The 16,443-nt window shown below is 37.1% G+C and overlaps 1 protein-coding gene across 8 annotated transcripts in view; it reads left to right on the top strand.

Annotated features, from left to right (window-relative positions):
* The window catches only part of rgs3a (regulator of G protein signaling 3a), a 142,223-nt gene that overhangs the window by 84,830 nt on the left and 40,950 nt on the right, over nt 1–16,443 (top strand). Inside the window, exon 1 of one of the 8 annotated variants that reach the window (XM_008424370.3) lies at nt 4,708–5,035. The exons of 6 other annotated variants lie outside the window; for them this stretch is intronic. In XM_008424370.3, coding sequence (XP_008422592.1) covers nt 5,021–5,035 — 15 coding nt within the window. In that variant the 5' untranslated portion in view covers nt 4,708–5,020. Of the gene's footprint in view, nt 1–4,707; nt 5,036–7,800; nt 7,968–16,443 lie in introns of those variants that run through there. One more of the 8 variants, XM_008424372.3, reaches the window with a different exon arrangement.

The raw sequence follows: 16,443 nt of genomic DNA, 5'->3' as shown, positions 1-16,443 counted from the left end.
AAGGTTTCGATTCATTCTTTATTGCTTTATTTACCAGATGGGTCTGTGTCCTTTGAGTACAAATCTGTATTGTCAAACCAGATATTATTACAAGATAAAACAATTAGGCATATTCCTTTCTTTACCATCACTTAATGTGGTTTTGATTGTATATTCATTTGAATAATTTTGATCTTAGGAAACCCAATCCTTTTTAGCAGTACATGCAGCAACATACCTCAAATATGTATTCAAAATCTTGCATTTGCTTTTATTTTTTTAAAAGAAAACTAAAAAAAACATTTAGCCTTGTGGAGAAATGTCCAAAAGCCACCAAATGTCTCCAAACTCTTCTACTGGAAAGCTTCCGGTACATTTTCGTCTGAATAGCATCAACCACTAAGATGCGGGAAAAATAAATTTGCATGCACGCACGCACACACACACACACACCGTAAAAAGGGAATCTTAACGGGACCGCCTGTATTGAAAATGACAGCCACGTTCACACTGTTAGCATTTGATGTGTAATGCTGGCACTCCTTCTCTGAGTCAGAAGAGCAAAGAAAACTATTTGGAGTTGAAAAGTTGTATAATTTTCTACTTGAGCACAATCAGTACATTCACATAAAAAGTGAAGAAAGATGACTGCTTCTGCTAATGAACAGTTCGGCTGTCCTCTAGTTTCCCATTTATGAGAATCTGCGTTAGCTGCAGACACGGTTACATTCAAGTACTTATGTTGGAGGAAACTTTGACGACTGACAAGAGGGCCTTTCTTGTTCTATTTCTTTGGTACTCTTTGAGTGTGATGACGAATTATATTCTCTTCCACCCTAATTCATCACATCCTCCATACATCCCAGGCAGCAGGCACGTAAGCATTCGGTTAGAGATATGAGAAGTTCAGTGACTGAGAAGAAGTGCTTAGGAATGTGCAACTTTTGATAAGCAGATCTTTCCTCCTCACAACACTCTGTTTTAACAAGCAGGGCTAGAAAACAACTTCGAAATAAGTTATTTGCTTTCATTTAGTTGGACTTGTGAATGAATAAATGAGTTTTGTCTTCTATTCCAGTCTTATTTCACCACATTTCTCATTATATTAGTGTGTAGAAAGCATACAATGGAATAAACTTAAAGCAATTTTATGCTACAAAAGTTTGTAGTTAAAAATTCAGTATATGGTGTTTTTCTGTAGCGATGGTAACGTCTGTTTATTTTCACAGTTTCATATTAATTTTGGTTGATTTGGAAGATTTCTTTTAATTTGTTCGGTTTCCTGCCATAAAGTTTCAACAAAATTTATATGAGCTTCTTGGCCTATTTTACCTAGTCCAAAAGCAGCTTTGATTGGTGACTGTGATTATTCCTTGTCAAAATACATAACGTCATCCACTTCAGATGAAGTTGAAGAGTTTAAATGTAGTCATTCTCTATTTTACTCCCATAACATTCGTGCATACAATGGCGTTATGCAATGGTGCTAGGTGAGAAACCTTTTCTTTATTAATTTTCAAAATCTTTTTCAGCAAACATTTGGTGTCATACAATACAAGTTGTATATTTTAGTACAGCTGTAATATACATAAATGGGGATCGTAGAAGGCTTATAAGAAAATAAAATACTTTACAATTACTGCTGAAAGTATAATTTTACTCTTGTTGATACATTTGTACGTTTCAAGAAGTGAGATGATCAAGCTCAGAAGTCTATCAGTAGCTAGAACCATTTTTCTGTAGATCAACAAAAAAAAATCTGTACTATGCTGCTGTGGTAACCTTTAACCTCATCCAGATGAGTGGGAGAGTTTGTCTTCTTTTCTTATCTGGTTCCATTGTGCTGCATTTTAGCATCGTAACCATCGAGTGATTCACTCTGATGTGTCACCAGATGATTCCTCAGATTTGTCACATTTCAGCTGTATCTAATGTAGAATTTACAAAATTATAAATAAATTATAAAATCCTTATAAAAATAATTGTTTTCAAATATTAGATTTGCTGCATTACCTTTGATGCACCTGTACACAATTTTAAATGTTGGCAGGTTCGATCCAACAAAATCAACAACCGTAATAATATTATGATTGAAATAAAAAAAAAAGATTATTTGCGATATTCTCATTGAAATCATTCGGCTGTGAGATTGATGTAAGAACTTACACAGCTGCACATATTACTGCTTCATCTGGATTTACAATCAAGCTCCAACAGAGCGACAATTGACATTAGGTGTGTCAATTGGGCAATATTACAGAAATATTAGTCAAGGTACAGTTCTGATTGCTCTTCGTCCTTTCAAAGTTGGTTGAAAAACGAGATTAAAGAAGAAAAATAATATAAAATATGAGGAGTGACACATAAGCATATAAAACTTCATTAAGTTTTTATTCTTTTTCTACTCACAATCGCCACCCATAGTCTTGAATTTACAGCATATAAACGTAATTTTAATTACGGTAAACATCCGAAGCCTCACATATCGTGCTCTTGTTGATTCACTGCGCTGAAGCAGTTTCCCCTTCGGAGTCTCTAATTAGCTATGGATGAATTCTATTCGTCTTCCCTTTGCTCATCACCTCCGTTCACACATCCATGCTCAGACGCACACCGCTCACACCGCATGCTATTTTTGGTGCATGTTGTCTTGACATCCAGATTTAGAACTCACTCATTTGAATATGGCAGATGTGAGTTACTTTTATGAAATAGTTGATAGATAATGGACAATTCATAATTTATAAATGTGCCATTTTGCTAAAAAAAAAAAAAAAAAAAAAATCAAATAAGCCTGTTGTGGCAGAGTACAATATCCAAGATTGGGAATATATAAAAGACATGAAAACTACTGAAAAGCATGACTGAGGCTGCTATAGGTTGAAAGGAATCTTTTGTTTACTTTTGCACACACATGGTGTTGTTTGACTACATATTTGTTTGTTTTTTACTTTCTTCTACTTTTTTCTCTGTGGTTGAAAATTTAAAGTAACAGAGCAATCCTTTTTTTTAATTTTGCCTTGTCTTGGTTTTATTGTTGCTGCTCTTTCTCTTTTAGGTCTTTACTTTTTCTTATGTTAGTAAATGAAACATTTCAATTACTCAAGTCTTTTTCTATAGCCTATTTTGAAAAATAAAAAAAACAAAACAAATTTTTTAGTATCTATTATCGGTGCTTTGAATTTAAAGCATATTTAAAGTTGTGGGAATTAACGGTTAATTAACTCCCACAACTTAATTTGCACCTCTAATAATTTGTGATTGAATAAAATATTACTATCTGTGCTTGTGAATATGCTTCTTAAGTGTTGGAACCTTTAATTAGAGAGAAATGCTCCGTCATCGCATTGTATTGCTAGTAGTAGTTATCCTCACAGTTAGCAGTTCCGAGGCTTAGCTCAGAGGTGACGTCAATCCCAAATCCGAGTTGCAACTTCACACTGAATGCAGGAAAAGCACCGATTCTTTCTTCCACTTTCATTCAACTGCACTCTGTGAGTACCACTACATTCAGTCTCTTCTTCTGTCACCTGGCACCTTTTCCTCTCTGATGTTCACGGACACATTCATGCAAAAACAAACATAAACGAGGCTGAACAGTGTTAATCATTGCAATGTGCCATGCTGAGTTAATTCCCCTGACTTTCTGAAAGAATTAATGATTTTCCCATGATGGAATGTTGCTTAGCTTGATTTTAACTTACCTTTTAACTATTCATAACTGGATTACATAATGGTAATGCATCCCCACAGAAGGTTCTGTAGATAAGAGCGGTGCAGACTCTGTCCTAAGAAGGGAATGCGGAGCATGAAGTCCATCCCTCTCAGGTTCAATTATGCACATTCTTCACTGTGAAAAATGATGCCTGCTCCACCGAGCATGTAATGGAAGTGGGATAAGAGTTTAATTCCTACATTAATAGGCTCACTTTGATCCAAAGACCCTTTTTGATTATTACAAGCGTTTATACAGCTGTGACATTTAGAATTGTAAACAATTTGCCAGCCAATAAAAAAAGAGTAATTGGGGGGAAAAGGGAAACAATAAAGTCTTAGCTTCCCTTAAGTTGATCTTTTACCTTTTAAATGTCACTCATTACTTCATGCCTCATCTGGGTTATGTTCTACCATACCTTTGGCTTCATAGGAATAGCAGGACAGCAATCCAATCAGTATAGCCAACAGGGTTTGAAATAGCTCTTTAGGCAGCTCTTTCTATATTAGCACATGATATGATTAGGTAAGGACTGATGAATAGCTTGCATGACTCCCTTTAGGTGCAAAGCAGGCACACGGTCAGTGAAAGAGAGCAGGTTAGTTTGTGTATGTGTGTGTGTGTGCATGTGCGTGTGCGTGTGTGTGTGTGTGTGTCTCATTAGAAGCAAAAGACACGGCCCTAACCATTCTGCTCCTTTACAGGTTTTAAATTGAGGCTTTGATTCACGGCCAAGCAAGTTCTAAAAATAGCGAGTTGGGGAAGAAAGGGGGAAGCGATAGAATGGGAGAAAGAGGGGAGGGAGGGAATGAAGGACACAGGCTGCTTTGGTCTCTGCAGAGTTAGTTGTATTTGATCTTTTTCCATCAGCCCCCCCCCCACCCTCTACTAAAGGTTTTTAATACATCACATTTTCACAACTCCTCCTTTTCATGCTCACAACTCCGTCACTCCCTCTGATTCCATCTGTCTTTTTTTTTTTCTCCAAAACCCTCTTTTAGCCCCCCTCCTTACGCCCACCTTTTCCCTTCTCGCTGTCTTTTGCACACACGTTGGCATGCACGTTATCACCGAGCTGGGGCAGAAGCCGGGACTGCAGCAAAGACACAGACAAGAAGCAAGGAGGAGAAAAGCGGCACTGAAATTGTTTTGAGGAACACAGAAATATAGAAAAAAAATCTCAGGATAAGTAGTCCGCATCTACTTGTGCGGCTGCTGACAGTGTTTGTGGATGAACTCTGCCGTCATACACTGGGACACACAGCAGCAGCAACAACAACACACTTTATACACTCATTCAGACGAGCAACAGCGCTACCTGTCCAGATGCCAGTGTCTAAGGTAACGTATACAAACCTCTTCAGGTTTCTCACTCGGAGCTCATTCAGAGACTTGTGGCGCTTTGACGTGGTGATTAGATTTAAGGCATGTGGTTCGTTTGGGCTTGTTTTATTCAGATTCCTGTTTCTGCTCTAATGTTGTTCAGATTTTGACTGATTCAAGTTATTGATGTTCCACAGCTAGAAAGGCTTAAAATCGACTTTTAGCGCAGGAAGTTGCACAGTTGTGATTTTAAAGAAATGTGTACTTGTGTGCCTTTGTCTTGCTTTGTAGTCCATGTTAAAGCTTTTGGATTTCCTCCGTGATTGACAGCTTCTAACCAGGGCAGTGTGTGAGTCTGTAAGTGTGTATTCTTCTCTTCAATGTCAATCTCTGTTATTGTTTATTGAGATAACCGTTTCAGGGACTGGAGAATGAATAAAAGCATAAATGCGGTGAGCTAGAGTTGGCCGCTCAAGTTACGTTTTTTGAAGACTGAATCACCAGTTTCTATGAGGCTTATTTTTAATTTAATTTCCTTTGAAACTATTGTTGTTGATACTGAATGCACTGTTAATCTGAGAATTGTTCATACTCCTACCAGATTTAGATTTAAAATGCCATTTAAAATGATTGTTTTATCATAAACAAAGTTCATGCATTTCTTAAACTATATTAAGGTCAACAGTGTGAAAGGGGAGTCAATTTATTAGTTTATTAAAAAATGAATGTTTCAAGTATTTATGCCTTTTTCACTAATCAATGGACACAACCTCTCTGGAATTAAATTAATCAAATATTTCTTAAATTGATGACCAGATCTGAGTTTTTATGACGGTATATTGAGCTCCCAGTCTTTGAGACTGCATACCAACTTGACATTACACTTACTTTATCCCATTCCACAGATTTTACAGATTCTCTGTGCCACCCCAAAAAGATCAACATTGCTTTGAGGTAGAAGGCACAGTACCAACATGTTTTATTATGTCTAATATAAAGTAGAAAATCACTTTAGAAGCTGGAAATCAGTGACATTTCATTGTAGATGTTTTGCTTATCACCATTTTCTTAAATATTTGAATTCTTATATTTAAAAAAAATGTTAAACTCTGTATAACTTTGGCTTAGAAACAAATATTTAGCTCAAGAACTGAAAGCAGAGTCAATGACATCAGTTTGGTATGCTAACAGTAGTTACAAGTTAAGGACATACAAAGAGCTACTAGTATATTGCATTTATATTTGAGTGTTGCTTTTTAGTCTTGTAAGATTGATAGCATTAATATGCTCGTAAAAAATGTATTTGTTTCATAATTGACTTTGGTTTCCTCAAGACTCTATGCTTATTGAATTGTGACCCCCATGGGGTCCCTACCTCCACTTTGAAATCCACTGTAATATGCATTTCCAGTGTTACAAACATAATTTTACATGTGAAAGAACAACAAATCCATTCAAACAATGCAGATGTCAAAAATTTGGTAGATATTAGTTTGCTGGCATGATTTTGCATTTTTTTGTAAGAAAAGAAATAAACTAATGCTAACTATAATGTATATTGCTGCTATTGTTGGTCAGTTTTCAATTTAATCAAAATAGCATTAAGAATCATCACACGAGGCTATTAAAGCATTGCATACAAGCCTATCTGCTTTAGTTGAGTACCTAAAAACCTTCAGTCTGCTTGATAGACGGTTGCAGACAGAAACAAATGTGCAGCCATAAATTACACATTTCAACCTCCATAAAATCCTTCCAGTCCTCTTCTATATCGAGAGTGTTCATTTACAGAAGTTCCGTTCATGTCATCCAAGTCTGGAAATTTGGCAGGCTTTGACTCTGAGCACTTACAGAGCACAAACATATCTATATTTATAAAGCCTCAGAGTTCAGACTAGGAAACAAATATGAGTATTGAGAAACAAAAGGTTATCAGCAACAACTTTGTAGCATAAATGCTTTAGTGACATTTGTATTGTGAGGAAAAAAATGCAAGTCACCATACAAGTCAGACATTTGGTTTTGACCACATGCAGATTTCAGATGCTGCTCTATGACGGGGTTGTTCTACATTATATTATTTTGCTCAAAGCAGAAAACAAAGCCATATTTAGATTTAGAAAATGCTCTACAGTACCAGCAATTTGTACAGAAAGAGAGTTTAAGAACGTGTAGCCAACCATGTTCTTTGCATTTGCAGCCAACCTTATAATAAACTGCCTTTTAGGGCTGCGAGCTCAACAGCTGCTGCACAGAAACTGAATGTTTCCCCTCCAGATGCAAACTCTTTAAAATATGACATCAGTCCAGCTTCATACATGGTGATTCTTTAACAGTAGCTGCATTATGTGCACTGAGTTGATGTATGTGTTTTTCCTCCCTGTATGTGCGTGTGTGTGTTTACAGCAGTTATGTGTCCATTGTGTTCTTTGTGCATCCTGTGGGACCATACTGTAGTGCCTTAATGTCTTTGCATAGTGGTGTAGAGGCACAAATGGACGCAATATGGGCACACACATGCTGAACAATATTTGCAGATACACACGTGCAATCACAGAGGGCATCACGGAGCAGTCACTCTGTTCTGTGGACAGCCATATTTCTCTCTTTCTCCATTCGTTAGCCTCTTCTCATTATCTCTGTCTCCTCCCCACTCTCCTTTCCTTCCCACTTGTTTGTGCAGCTTGGGAGCCTACCTACTTTGTCTCTTGGGCATTTTCTCTCTCTCTGTCTCTTTCTCTCTCTCTCCGTCTCTCTCAGACTCTGTAGATTTGCACAGTTCAGTTGGCCTAGCCCACACTGACAGAATCACACACCAGCTCAGCTGGTCAGCCACAGACACAGCCACACACCAGTTTGACAGCGGAAGTAGGCCACTTTAATGGGGATGTGTGGAGAGCCTCTATCTGTCTTTAGCGGATTGTAACCTAGAACTGCTTCGTCTTGCCAGGTAGGGTTTCTGCAATCTTGCTTTATTTTTCCTCTGTTCTCATGGCATCATATGTGGTCTGTGAGGAGCAATTTCATGTAAATGATTAGTCAGCGATTTAAACTGTTATTTTTGACATTGTTGTAAAGCTGGGAGACAAGTACAGGGTTTCACTATGGAGAGAAGGAGAGAAGACCATGAGATGAGAGAAAAGATAGCAAAAAGTCATAAACGCCAAATTATCATGAGACAAACTTATGACCATCCCAGATGAAGAGCATATACTCCTGAATTGTCCACTTTATTCATTCAACCTTCTTTTACCTGCCTTTTAACCGTTATTTTCTCTCCTTTTTCCTCCAATTCTTCTTTGTTCTGCAGCTTTATTGTCTCTCTTTAATGTGATTGTCCTTTTGATACTACCTCACGGTGCATAAACAAGAGTTTTTCTCTCTCAGCTCTCTGTTTGGTCCTTTTAATTTTAGTGCTACTTGTTGGCTTTGTCCCAGCAGTACAAGTGACTTTGTCATATAGCTGGGAAGCCATAGTGTGAAAAGAAGATGTTGGAAGATGGCCATTAAAAGGACATACTCTAAACCATGTTAGAGTCGGGCTGAAAGTGATACAAACAAGAGGAGGGAGCAAAGTGGGGGACCACAGGGGGAAAACAACAGGAAGCACACAGAGAAAATTGCTTTTTGCTTCTCCTCATTAGGAGAATTGTTGGGTAATTCTCTTCTCACAATGGATAAAAAAAACAAGTTGAGGAGAATTAGATGCAAGATGTGTAATGTGACTGTTAATATGCAGCAGTAAAATCAGTAACATCAATTTTTTTGTGTGTTGGAGGGTGTTAAATCTAGAACATCATGGCTGGATGTAACCACAAGAGTCCTACAGTTATTCATAATCACCAGTAAACATCTGTCTATCCCAGGATGCTGCGTACACATGCAGACAAACATGATTGGGAATTATCAGCTGGCTCCGCAGTCTCAGCTTGAACAAATGAGATGTTTGTTATAACCCAGGAAACGGAGTCACACACAAAACAAGGCCGTGTTTGTCACTCAGACAAACGCTCACAACGAACAGGAGAAACAATAGAACATATATGCACATACCCACAGTACGCAAAACATCACGCCAGGAGCATCGTTTATTTTCCAGATACTTACCTTTACATCAACAAAATCTTAGCCTTTGCTTTGATATTCATTACGTTTCGCTTTTTGCCACCACATTTGAAAACGGGTCCTCTAAAGGTGACTGTTCAAACTCATTTATGCTCTCATGTCTTTTTCTGTTAAGGCCTTTTCTCGTCTTCCTCAGTGGTCATACTGTCTTCAGCTGTTTAGCATCATGGGGCAAGTTACGTCAGTGACATTTTCTCTTTGAACTCGCAGCTTCCACCAATAATGGCTTTGCAAACTAGACTCATCCTCCTGCCCTCCCTGCTTATCATGGACAGTGCTTTGCTTGTTCTGAGAAGCTCTCCCTGTTCTTTAGCACATAAATATGCAGAACAGAGACTAGAAATGGGCTACACTATTCCACTCAATATATTTAGCTTGCCATATCAACTTTGTTGTGTGGATAAGACATGTTGAGTTGAATTAAAGTACCAAGTACCTGGTACAACATCATGATGTATGACTGACCCAAGAGTTAACCAAACCTTCAATTACTCAGTTTGTTGCAGGTAAATGTCATTATGGGAAAGCAAAGCTATTGCCACACAGTTTTCTTTTACTATTATTTTGTCACATACTGTATAAAACATAATGCAGTATTATGTGTTATATGTGTATAACACATATAACACATAATATGTGTTATAACATATATGTGTTATATGTGTATAACACATAATACTGTATAACACATAATGCATACTGTATAACACACATAATGCAGTTTTTGAGTAAATGTGAGGCATATCTTGCTAAACATCAAGTCTTTTTATGTTTCTAAAGCATGTATTTAATATGTCAAGGAAAGTGATTCTTCAGCAGTGCAGACAAAGCGTCAACATAATAAAGTGTCAGATTAAGCAACACTGGAATTGCACAATGAAGTAAAATTGAAGTACTTCCTTTTGAGAAACTCCTAAGTGTTACTTACTACATTTGAGTTCCATGTTGGTAGCAATGCTTATGCTATGAATGGTTTCAGCATTTAGAAAGTAATTTGAAACCCCGGTTAGATCTTATTGCTTATGACAGTAAGAGTATAAAGACAATATTTGAGTACAAAGACGATGTTTGAGCATTGTTTACGTACGCATACATATCTTACACATACTTGTATGCCATTAAAACTTTTTATTAGAACATTTTTATTTTTTAAGGTTTATGTTAAAAGATGAAAACCCCTTGTATGAGTCTTAGCAACAGTTGTCAGATTGCGCTACTCATATTTACTGGATTAACTGGTCATCAGCGAGTCCCAGCACCATTATTAACGATCAAGCACAAAGTGAAATGGGTGAACTGTGCTCATTTTAAAGCACAAGGATATGGGTGGGACACCTAGCATTCATTGAGTTAACAATGAACTATTTTGAGGTAAATATATGTTACTCTATCTAATAACTGAAGCTTGGACATATTTTAGTCCTACTATAAAACAATGACCCAAACGAAATGAGCTTGTTGGCTACGTTGCAGCAATGTGAGAAACATGTGACCTCATATGAAACGCAGCTGCTTAAGGTTATTGCTGTTAAAATCAGTTTTTAGAAGCTTTGAAAGCATGACATTTGCTTTAAGGGTTTTTCCACAGTGCTTCGCATGCCATTTCATTTTACGTTTAACAACATAGCGAAGTATGTTACAAGTTGTGGTTTATGAATAGAACAATACTATATGTATGGATAGTATTATTATTATTATTATTATTATTAAACTCAAATAAAACCAGAACAATAGAAACATTAAATAGTGAAGACCAGAAACTAATAAAGCCAGGTAGGTAAATAGGACATTTATCCTTATCTGCATATTTTAATAAACCACAATAAATCAAATATGAAATGATGATACAAGAGACACACTACTAAATGCGACAGCATATTTTTTATTATTAATATTATTTCTATTTTATGCGTCTTGCATTGTCTGCTCAGGACCCATCCATCATAATTAAAAACACAACTTTTATATTGTACAGAAAAGTGTGATGCATTCAACATAAGGATTTGAGCGCTTTGAAAATATAAATTACATTGTCAGTATTCTTGTCTCCAGACATGTATAAAAGTTATCTGTGAATAAATAAATAACTTGAGACAAAAATAGCAAAACTGCTATTTTTGTCTCAAAAATAGCAGTTTTTTGAGACAAAAAACTATTTTTTGTCTCAAAAAATAGAGACTCTAAATTTGTCTTAGAGTAAGACAAAGTAAATTTGTTTTAGAGTTATTATTTAATAATGTCTCCTTTTTCTGTTAGAATTATCAGTTCCAGAATATTATGAAAAATTTATTTGGGTCATTTTTACTAGTTTTTTTGAATTCAGAGGGTTACGTACATTTGACAACGTTTGAATATTTGGTAGGATTTCTTTTCAACTGTATGACTTGGGTGACAATATTTTGCTGAGATTCAGTCTCATTCGTCCATGCAGAGCTGGTCTGTACCAAGTCTGGCTTTTAGTTGCCTTTTTAGGCAGCTGGTCAGACTTCTATAAGATTGAGATTCTGCGATGGCTTCTCCAAAACAAAAACTGGCTTTACTGTTCAAATCTCATTTTGCAACAAATTTGTTTGTATCTTTAGGTTCTTTGTCCATTTGGTAGCCCTATGTGTGCACATGCTTTTAACTTCCTGGGCGATGTCTTAAGACGTTGCTTGAAATTATCCACAAAATCACATTGCCTATTATGTGAAACACAGCACTTCCGCCTTTAGCAAATATACACACAACACATTGCGCCCACCATACTTTCACATTTGGGGTGGTGTTTAAGTTTTGCAAGCTTCCCACATTTTTTTCCCCTCAATGACTGAACACTTGAATTTTTGTTTTATTACACTGTTGCATGTGCCTATAAGAATGAGGGTCCTTATGTTCATTTGCAAAATGTAATCTGACTTTTTCTTTCGCTTTTAGACCAACTGGTCTTTCTTCACTGAATTGTACACATAAAATACTAGCTTAAGCATTACAGTGTCAACAACAAACATTTTTAAAATTATGAGTGGGAGCTTCAGAAGCTCAAAAAGAACAGTTGTTAAGGTAAAATCTTCTGTGACATAGCAGGTCACTGCATATGAAATCAAGGCATATTTTAAATAATTTTGATCAATTTCACAATTTAAGTTGGCACCGTCTTACTCTAGTTTTTAATGTAGCTTTCTGTTTCTCTAAATATTGAATTAATTTATGTATTAGTTAATTGAAACACTTGTCAGTTTCTTTATAAACAGTGAATGAATACTAATATTAAAAAGTTGAGTAAACTTGTTTTAGGAAGTGGATTTAGATTCAGTCAATCCAGCCCCAAACTTCCACTTCACTATCTATTCTAAGAAAAACAAAGATAAGCCAAGGTTCTGCTTTTCATGTTTCATGAACATGCGAGATTTATGAGGGTAGACTTCCCAATAATTAACCAACATCTCCAAATCTGAAGTCAGTCTAAAGTATTTCTGTTAAATATTTGGTTGTACTGCAACACAGCAAAGCTGGAAACTATTGAGTAAAATGCAAGAGATTCTTTTTTTTTTTTTTTTTTTTACATTTAACAAGATGCACCTAAAATATGTGTTCAGAATTTTACTGTTGGGACAAAAATGTTTTTTACTTTGCTGCTTCACAAAGTTAAAAATTAATGGGGCAATTTACAACTACTGATTGTAAAAAAAGAAGAAAAAAAAAAGATTAAATAGGTCAGTAATCTTTTTCAGGCATTAGTAGTATATTGGGCTTTTATGATTCAATGTTCCCTTTTATGATTTACAACACCTTTTACACACTCACCCTTCCTTACTTGCTCCTTGTTCTCCTTTTTCATGTTTTTTTTTCTTCCTCTCTTTTGGTCACATCACAATGGTTAATAAATAACTATCACTACCTCACCCGTCTCCACTCAGTGAAATCATCGGCAAAAGAGTCTGGCGCATTGCAGTGCATATAATAAGGCTATTTAGGGATTGATCATCTCTTTGTTCAAGCCATTGAAAAGGCCTTTGGCAATAACGGCAAGCGGTTGTGGCTCCTATACCTTCAGATTGCCCATTGTTCTGAGTAGGACATGTGACAACATTTTTAATATATATTTAGACAACACAGTCAGACAAACATAATGCTTTGCAGATAGCGGCGCACATCTGGAATAATATCTTGTTAGATATTACAAGACGCAGTGTGCGGAACAGCCCCATGTTGAGCCGAACATGTGATCGGAGGATTGCGGAAAATGGATTGTGAGCATCTGAGATTGTGTGTGTTTATGCAACAAACCTGTGATGTAGATTGGAACATGTGATATCACTTAAGGCAAATAAACAACTTGTGTGCGTGACTATATTTGGTGGAAAATAAAGCACACAAACAAGTTTTGCCATCACTCTTGAGAAAAAAAAACCAGCAGCTTTGCATCCCTGAAGAAGTCCCTAACGACAATTATCCACGGCAGGGTTTCCGCCAGTGTATTATAGGCCTGGCGGCCCGCCATGCTTTGCTAGCTCTGCCGCCAGGCTAAGCATATCTTGTTTAAAAAAAAAACAAAAAAAAAACATTTTTTTTTTTTTTAGCCGTATTGCAAGCGTCTCTATTGCTCTAAGCGTTTCACTGGCGGAGCAGAATCATTTCTGAAAGATATGTTTATAGAAGATAGGTTTATAGTTTATGCATTTAAAGCCGGCAGCGCGCTGACCAATCACACCTCTGGCGCCTCTGCGCGCTGCAGTAGCTGGATTAAGTTTACCTCAGCGCGGACCCCGCGCCTCCTTTCACTCAAACTGTACACAAGCTGACCTGTATGGATATTTATATCAACCCCCTGTGAGTAATTATGTTTTTTTCCCCAGAGTTTTTGATCAAAGTAGGAGTTTAAACCCCACCGCGTTAGCTCTGACTGCGCAGCTCTACGAGAACCGCAGGAAGAACTTGTAGTCGAGGTGCGTTGAGCGAGCGGTGAGAATGATTTATATTTGTGGACAAAGAATTTTGTGCGGCTTTTCCAGTTCAACACGCTGTCCAGCCCAGCTCTGTTTGCGCTCATAAAGTTTATGTCTGTGTTCCCGGTTGGTCGGAGCGTTAGTGATTAACGAACCAGCGCTAACCTCATCATGATTCAGCCCGGTGAGAAGCTTTCGCGCTCGCCGCTTCGCAGTCACGCATCACGCTGGTTTTATATTATTTTATTAGTAGTAGTAGAATTTTTCCGGTTACATGATGCATCAAATCATACCAAATGCTTTGTCCACTTAGTCAACTAGAGTTAATGCGCGCGGCTGCGCGGAGATCTGACAAATTTGTCCCATTAACTGGACCAACCAAAATGGTTTGTGTGTTCCCTTGTTAAAAACTCAACAGACACGAAATGAAAGAGCTACTAAAGCCGCATTAGTAGTAGCATTGAATTAAATCTCCCGTTTGCTGCGCATCTCTGCGCAGTGCAGCGGATTACCTCATCATGCAAGGCCCGTCCAAGACTGTATGAGGCCTGGAGCAGAATTTGACTTAGGGGCCCCTCTTGCTGCTAAAACCGTCAGTACAGCTTACAGCTTCTGTGTTAAATTTGGTGAAATCTGGGAGAGAAGTGCAAATAATTGATATTCATTTTAATTGTATTTTTTGATTAGTTGTTTTTAAGACTAGTTGTGGGTTATGGTGATGTTTTCCTGTATATAATTACGCAGTAATATTTTTACATTTCCTGTCTATTTAACATCTTTTGAACATGGTGGGTCGCCCTGGCACCCCGACCACCGGGGTTAGCAAGTTTTCTGGGGGGAACCCTGCACGGGATTGAAGCCTCCAAGTGCGGACTGATATCTGCTTGAATATTTTTGTGTTTGGTCTGAACAGGCACCCTGTGCTGAGTCATTTATCGTCTGAATCCTGCCTCTAACAGAATATTTTTGGTGGCTTTCTAAATTAGATTTCCCCTAATAATGAAATAACTTTATTTGATAAATGACTTTATCCTGGTTTTTAAATTTGATATACTTTGGTTGAAAAATTAAATCCTTGTGATATAGATCTAAGTGTAGTATCTTCAAGGCGGAAGCCAGAAAGTGACCTGGAATGGGTTTGTAATCGGGGTCTTATTTTGCCTTTGCAATGCATTGTACAGAAAATATGAAACGATGCGATTCTTCCAGATTGTAAGCCATTTTGGATACTTACTTTTCTTAATAGGGGACTTTGAATTGTTCATTTACAGCATGCTATTTAATAAATCTCGTGCAGAGGAAAGTAAGGTGGAGAAGAAACAAAATTGAAGTTCAACAGAGGACAACCGAACTTGCAGTGGGGTTACATCATCGACTTGCAATCTACACCAAACTTGATGCAGATACTTCTTAGGTGAGAGATCAGTGCTAATAAAGTTGGAAACTAGTCTCATAACTAATAGATTACAGAAACCTTGGGACTTATGAATTGGAAAACAAGATGGCCACTTAGTGGAGGAATACTTCCTTTTAATGTGTTTTTAAAATGTTTGAAATCCACTAGGATTTTTGTAAATGGGACAGGAAACCGTTTTCCCACAGGGGTGATATGACACAGGTTTCACTGAAACATGGGTGCAATAAGACCAAACCAGCTGCATCACGAATTGTCTCTCATCTTTCACAATTTTGTTGAGAAAAATCCAACCTTTTCTCTTATTCGTATGAGGGTAGGTTCATAAGTCTGGTTCTTTATTCATATGCGTTATTTATATGGGGTTGACCTGTTTTTAAAAATACATTTTTTCAGGCAGAAATGTAGGAAAACACTTTTAGGCCGCGTTCTGTTTTTCTCAACGCCTGAAAAATGATGTCTGTGACAAAATATTTACATGGAGGTCTGCGGCTCACATTAAAAATGTTTTCTCTCTTTTCAAAGCATCGACTGGTTTAACTAGAGTAAGCATAAATATAAAAACAGATAAATGACAACAATCAGAAAATAAAGTAAAAATATAATATTCTGTGTTTCCTATACACTTGTTTTCACAGATGCAGTCATGATGATTCACTGAGTATTTGGAACAAGATAACACACAGTGGGAAAAAAAAGATTAAACTTGTTCTTGCTCTCTTTTTTTTGTATTGACATGTTTGTTTTAAGTTTGCCCTCTGGGCTATGTAAACAGGATGTACTCTCCAAATTTGTCTAACCTTACACATCCTTTAAAGAAATCAATGGGATCACTCAGTGAGTAAAGGAAGGTATTGAACAGGGTAAAGGCGAGTCAAACGTTGCATCACTCAGACATTCAGCCAAACTGCTGTTATACAGATTCAGAGTCTGTGAGTGGAAGAGAGAGGATATATTGA

This window comes from Poecilia reticulata, chromosome 12 (assembly GCF_904066995.2).
Source record: "Poecilia reticulata chromosome 12, P_reticulata-male-v2, whole genome shotgun sequence".
Classification (NCBI taxonomy): domain Eukaryota; kingdom Metazoa; phylum Chordata; class Actinopteri; order Cyprinodontiformes; family Poeciliidae; genus Poecilia; species Poecilia reticulata.
Note: the sequence above shows the minus strand (reverse complement) of the source record. Positions and strands in the feature narration are given on the sequence as shown.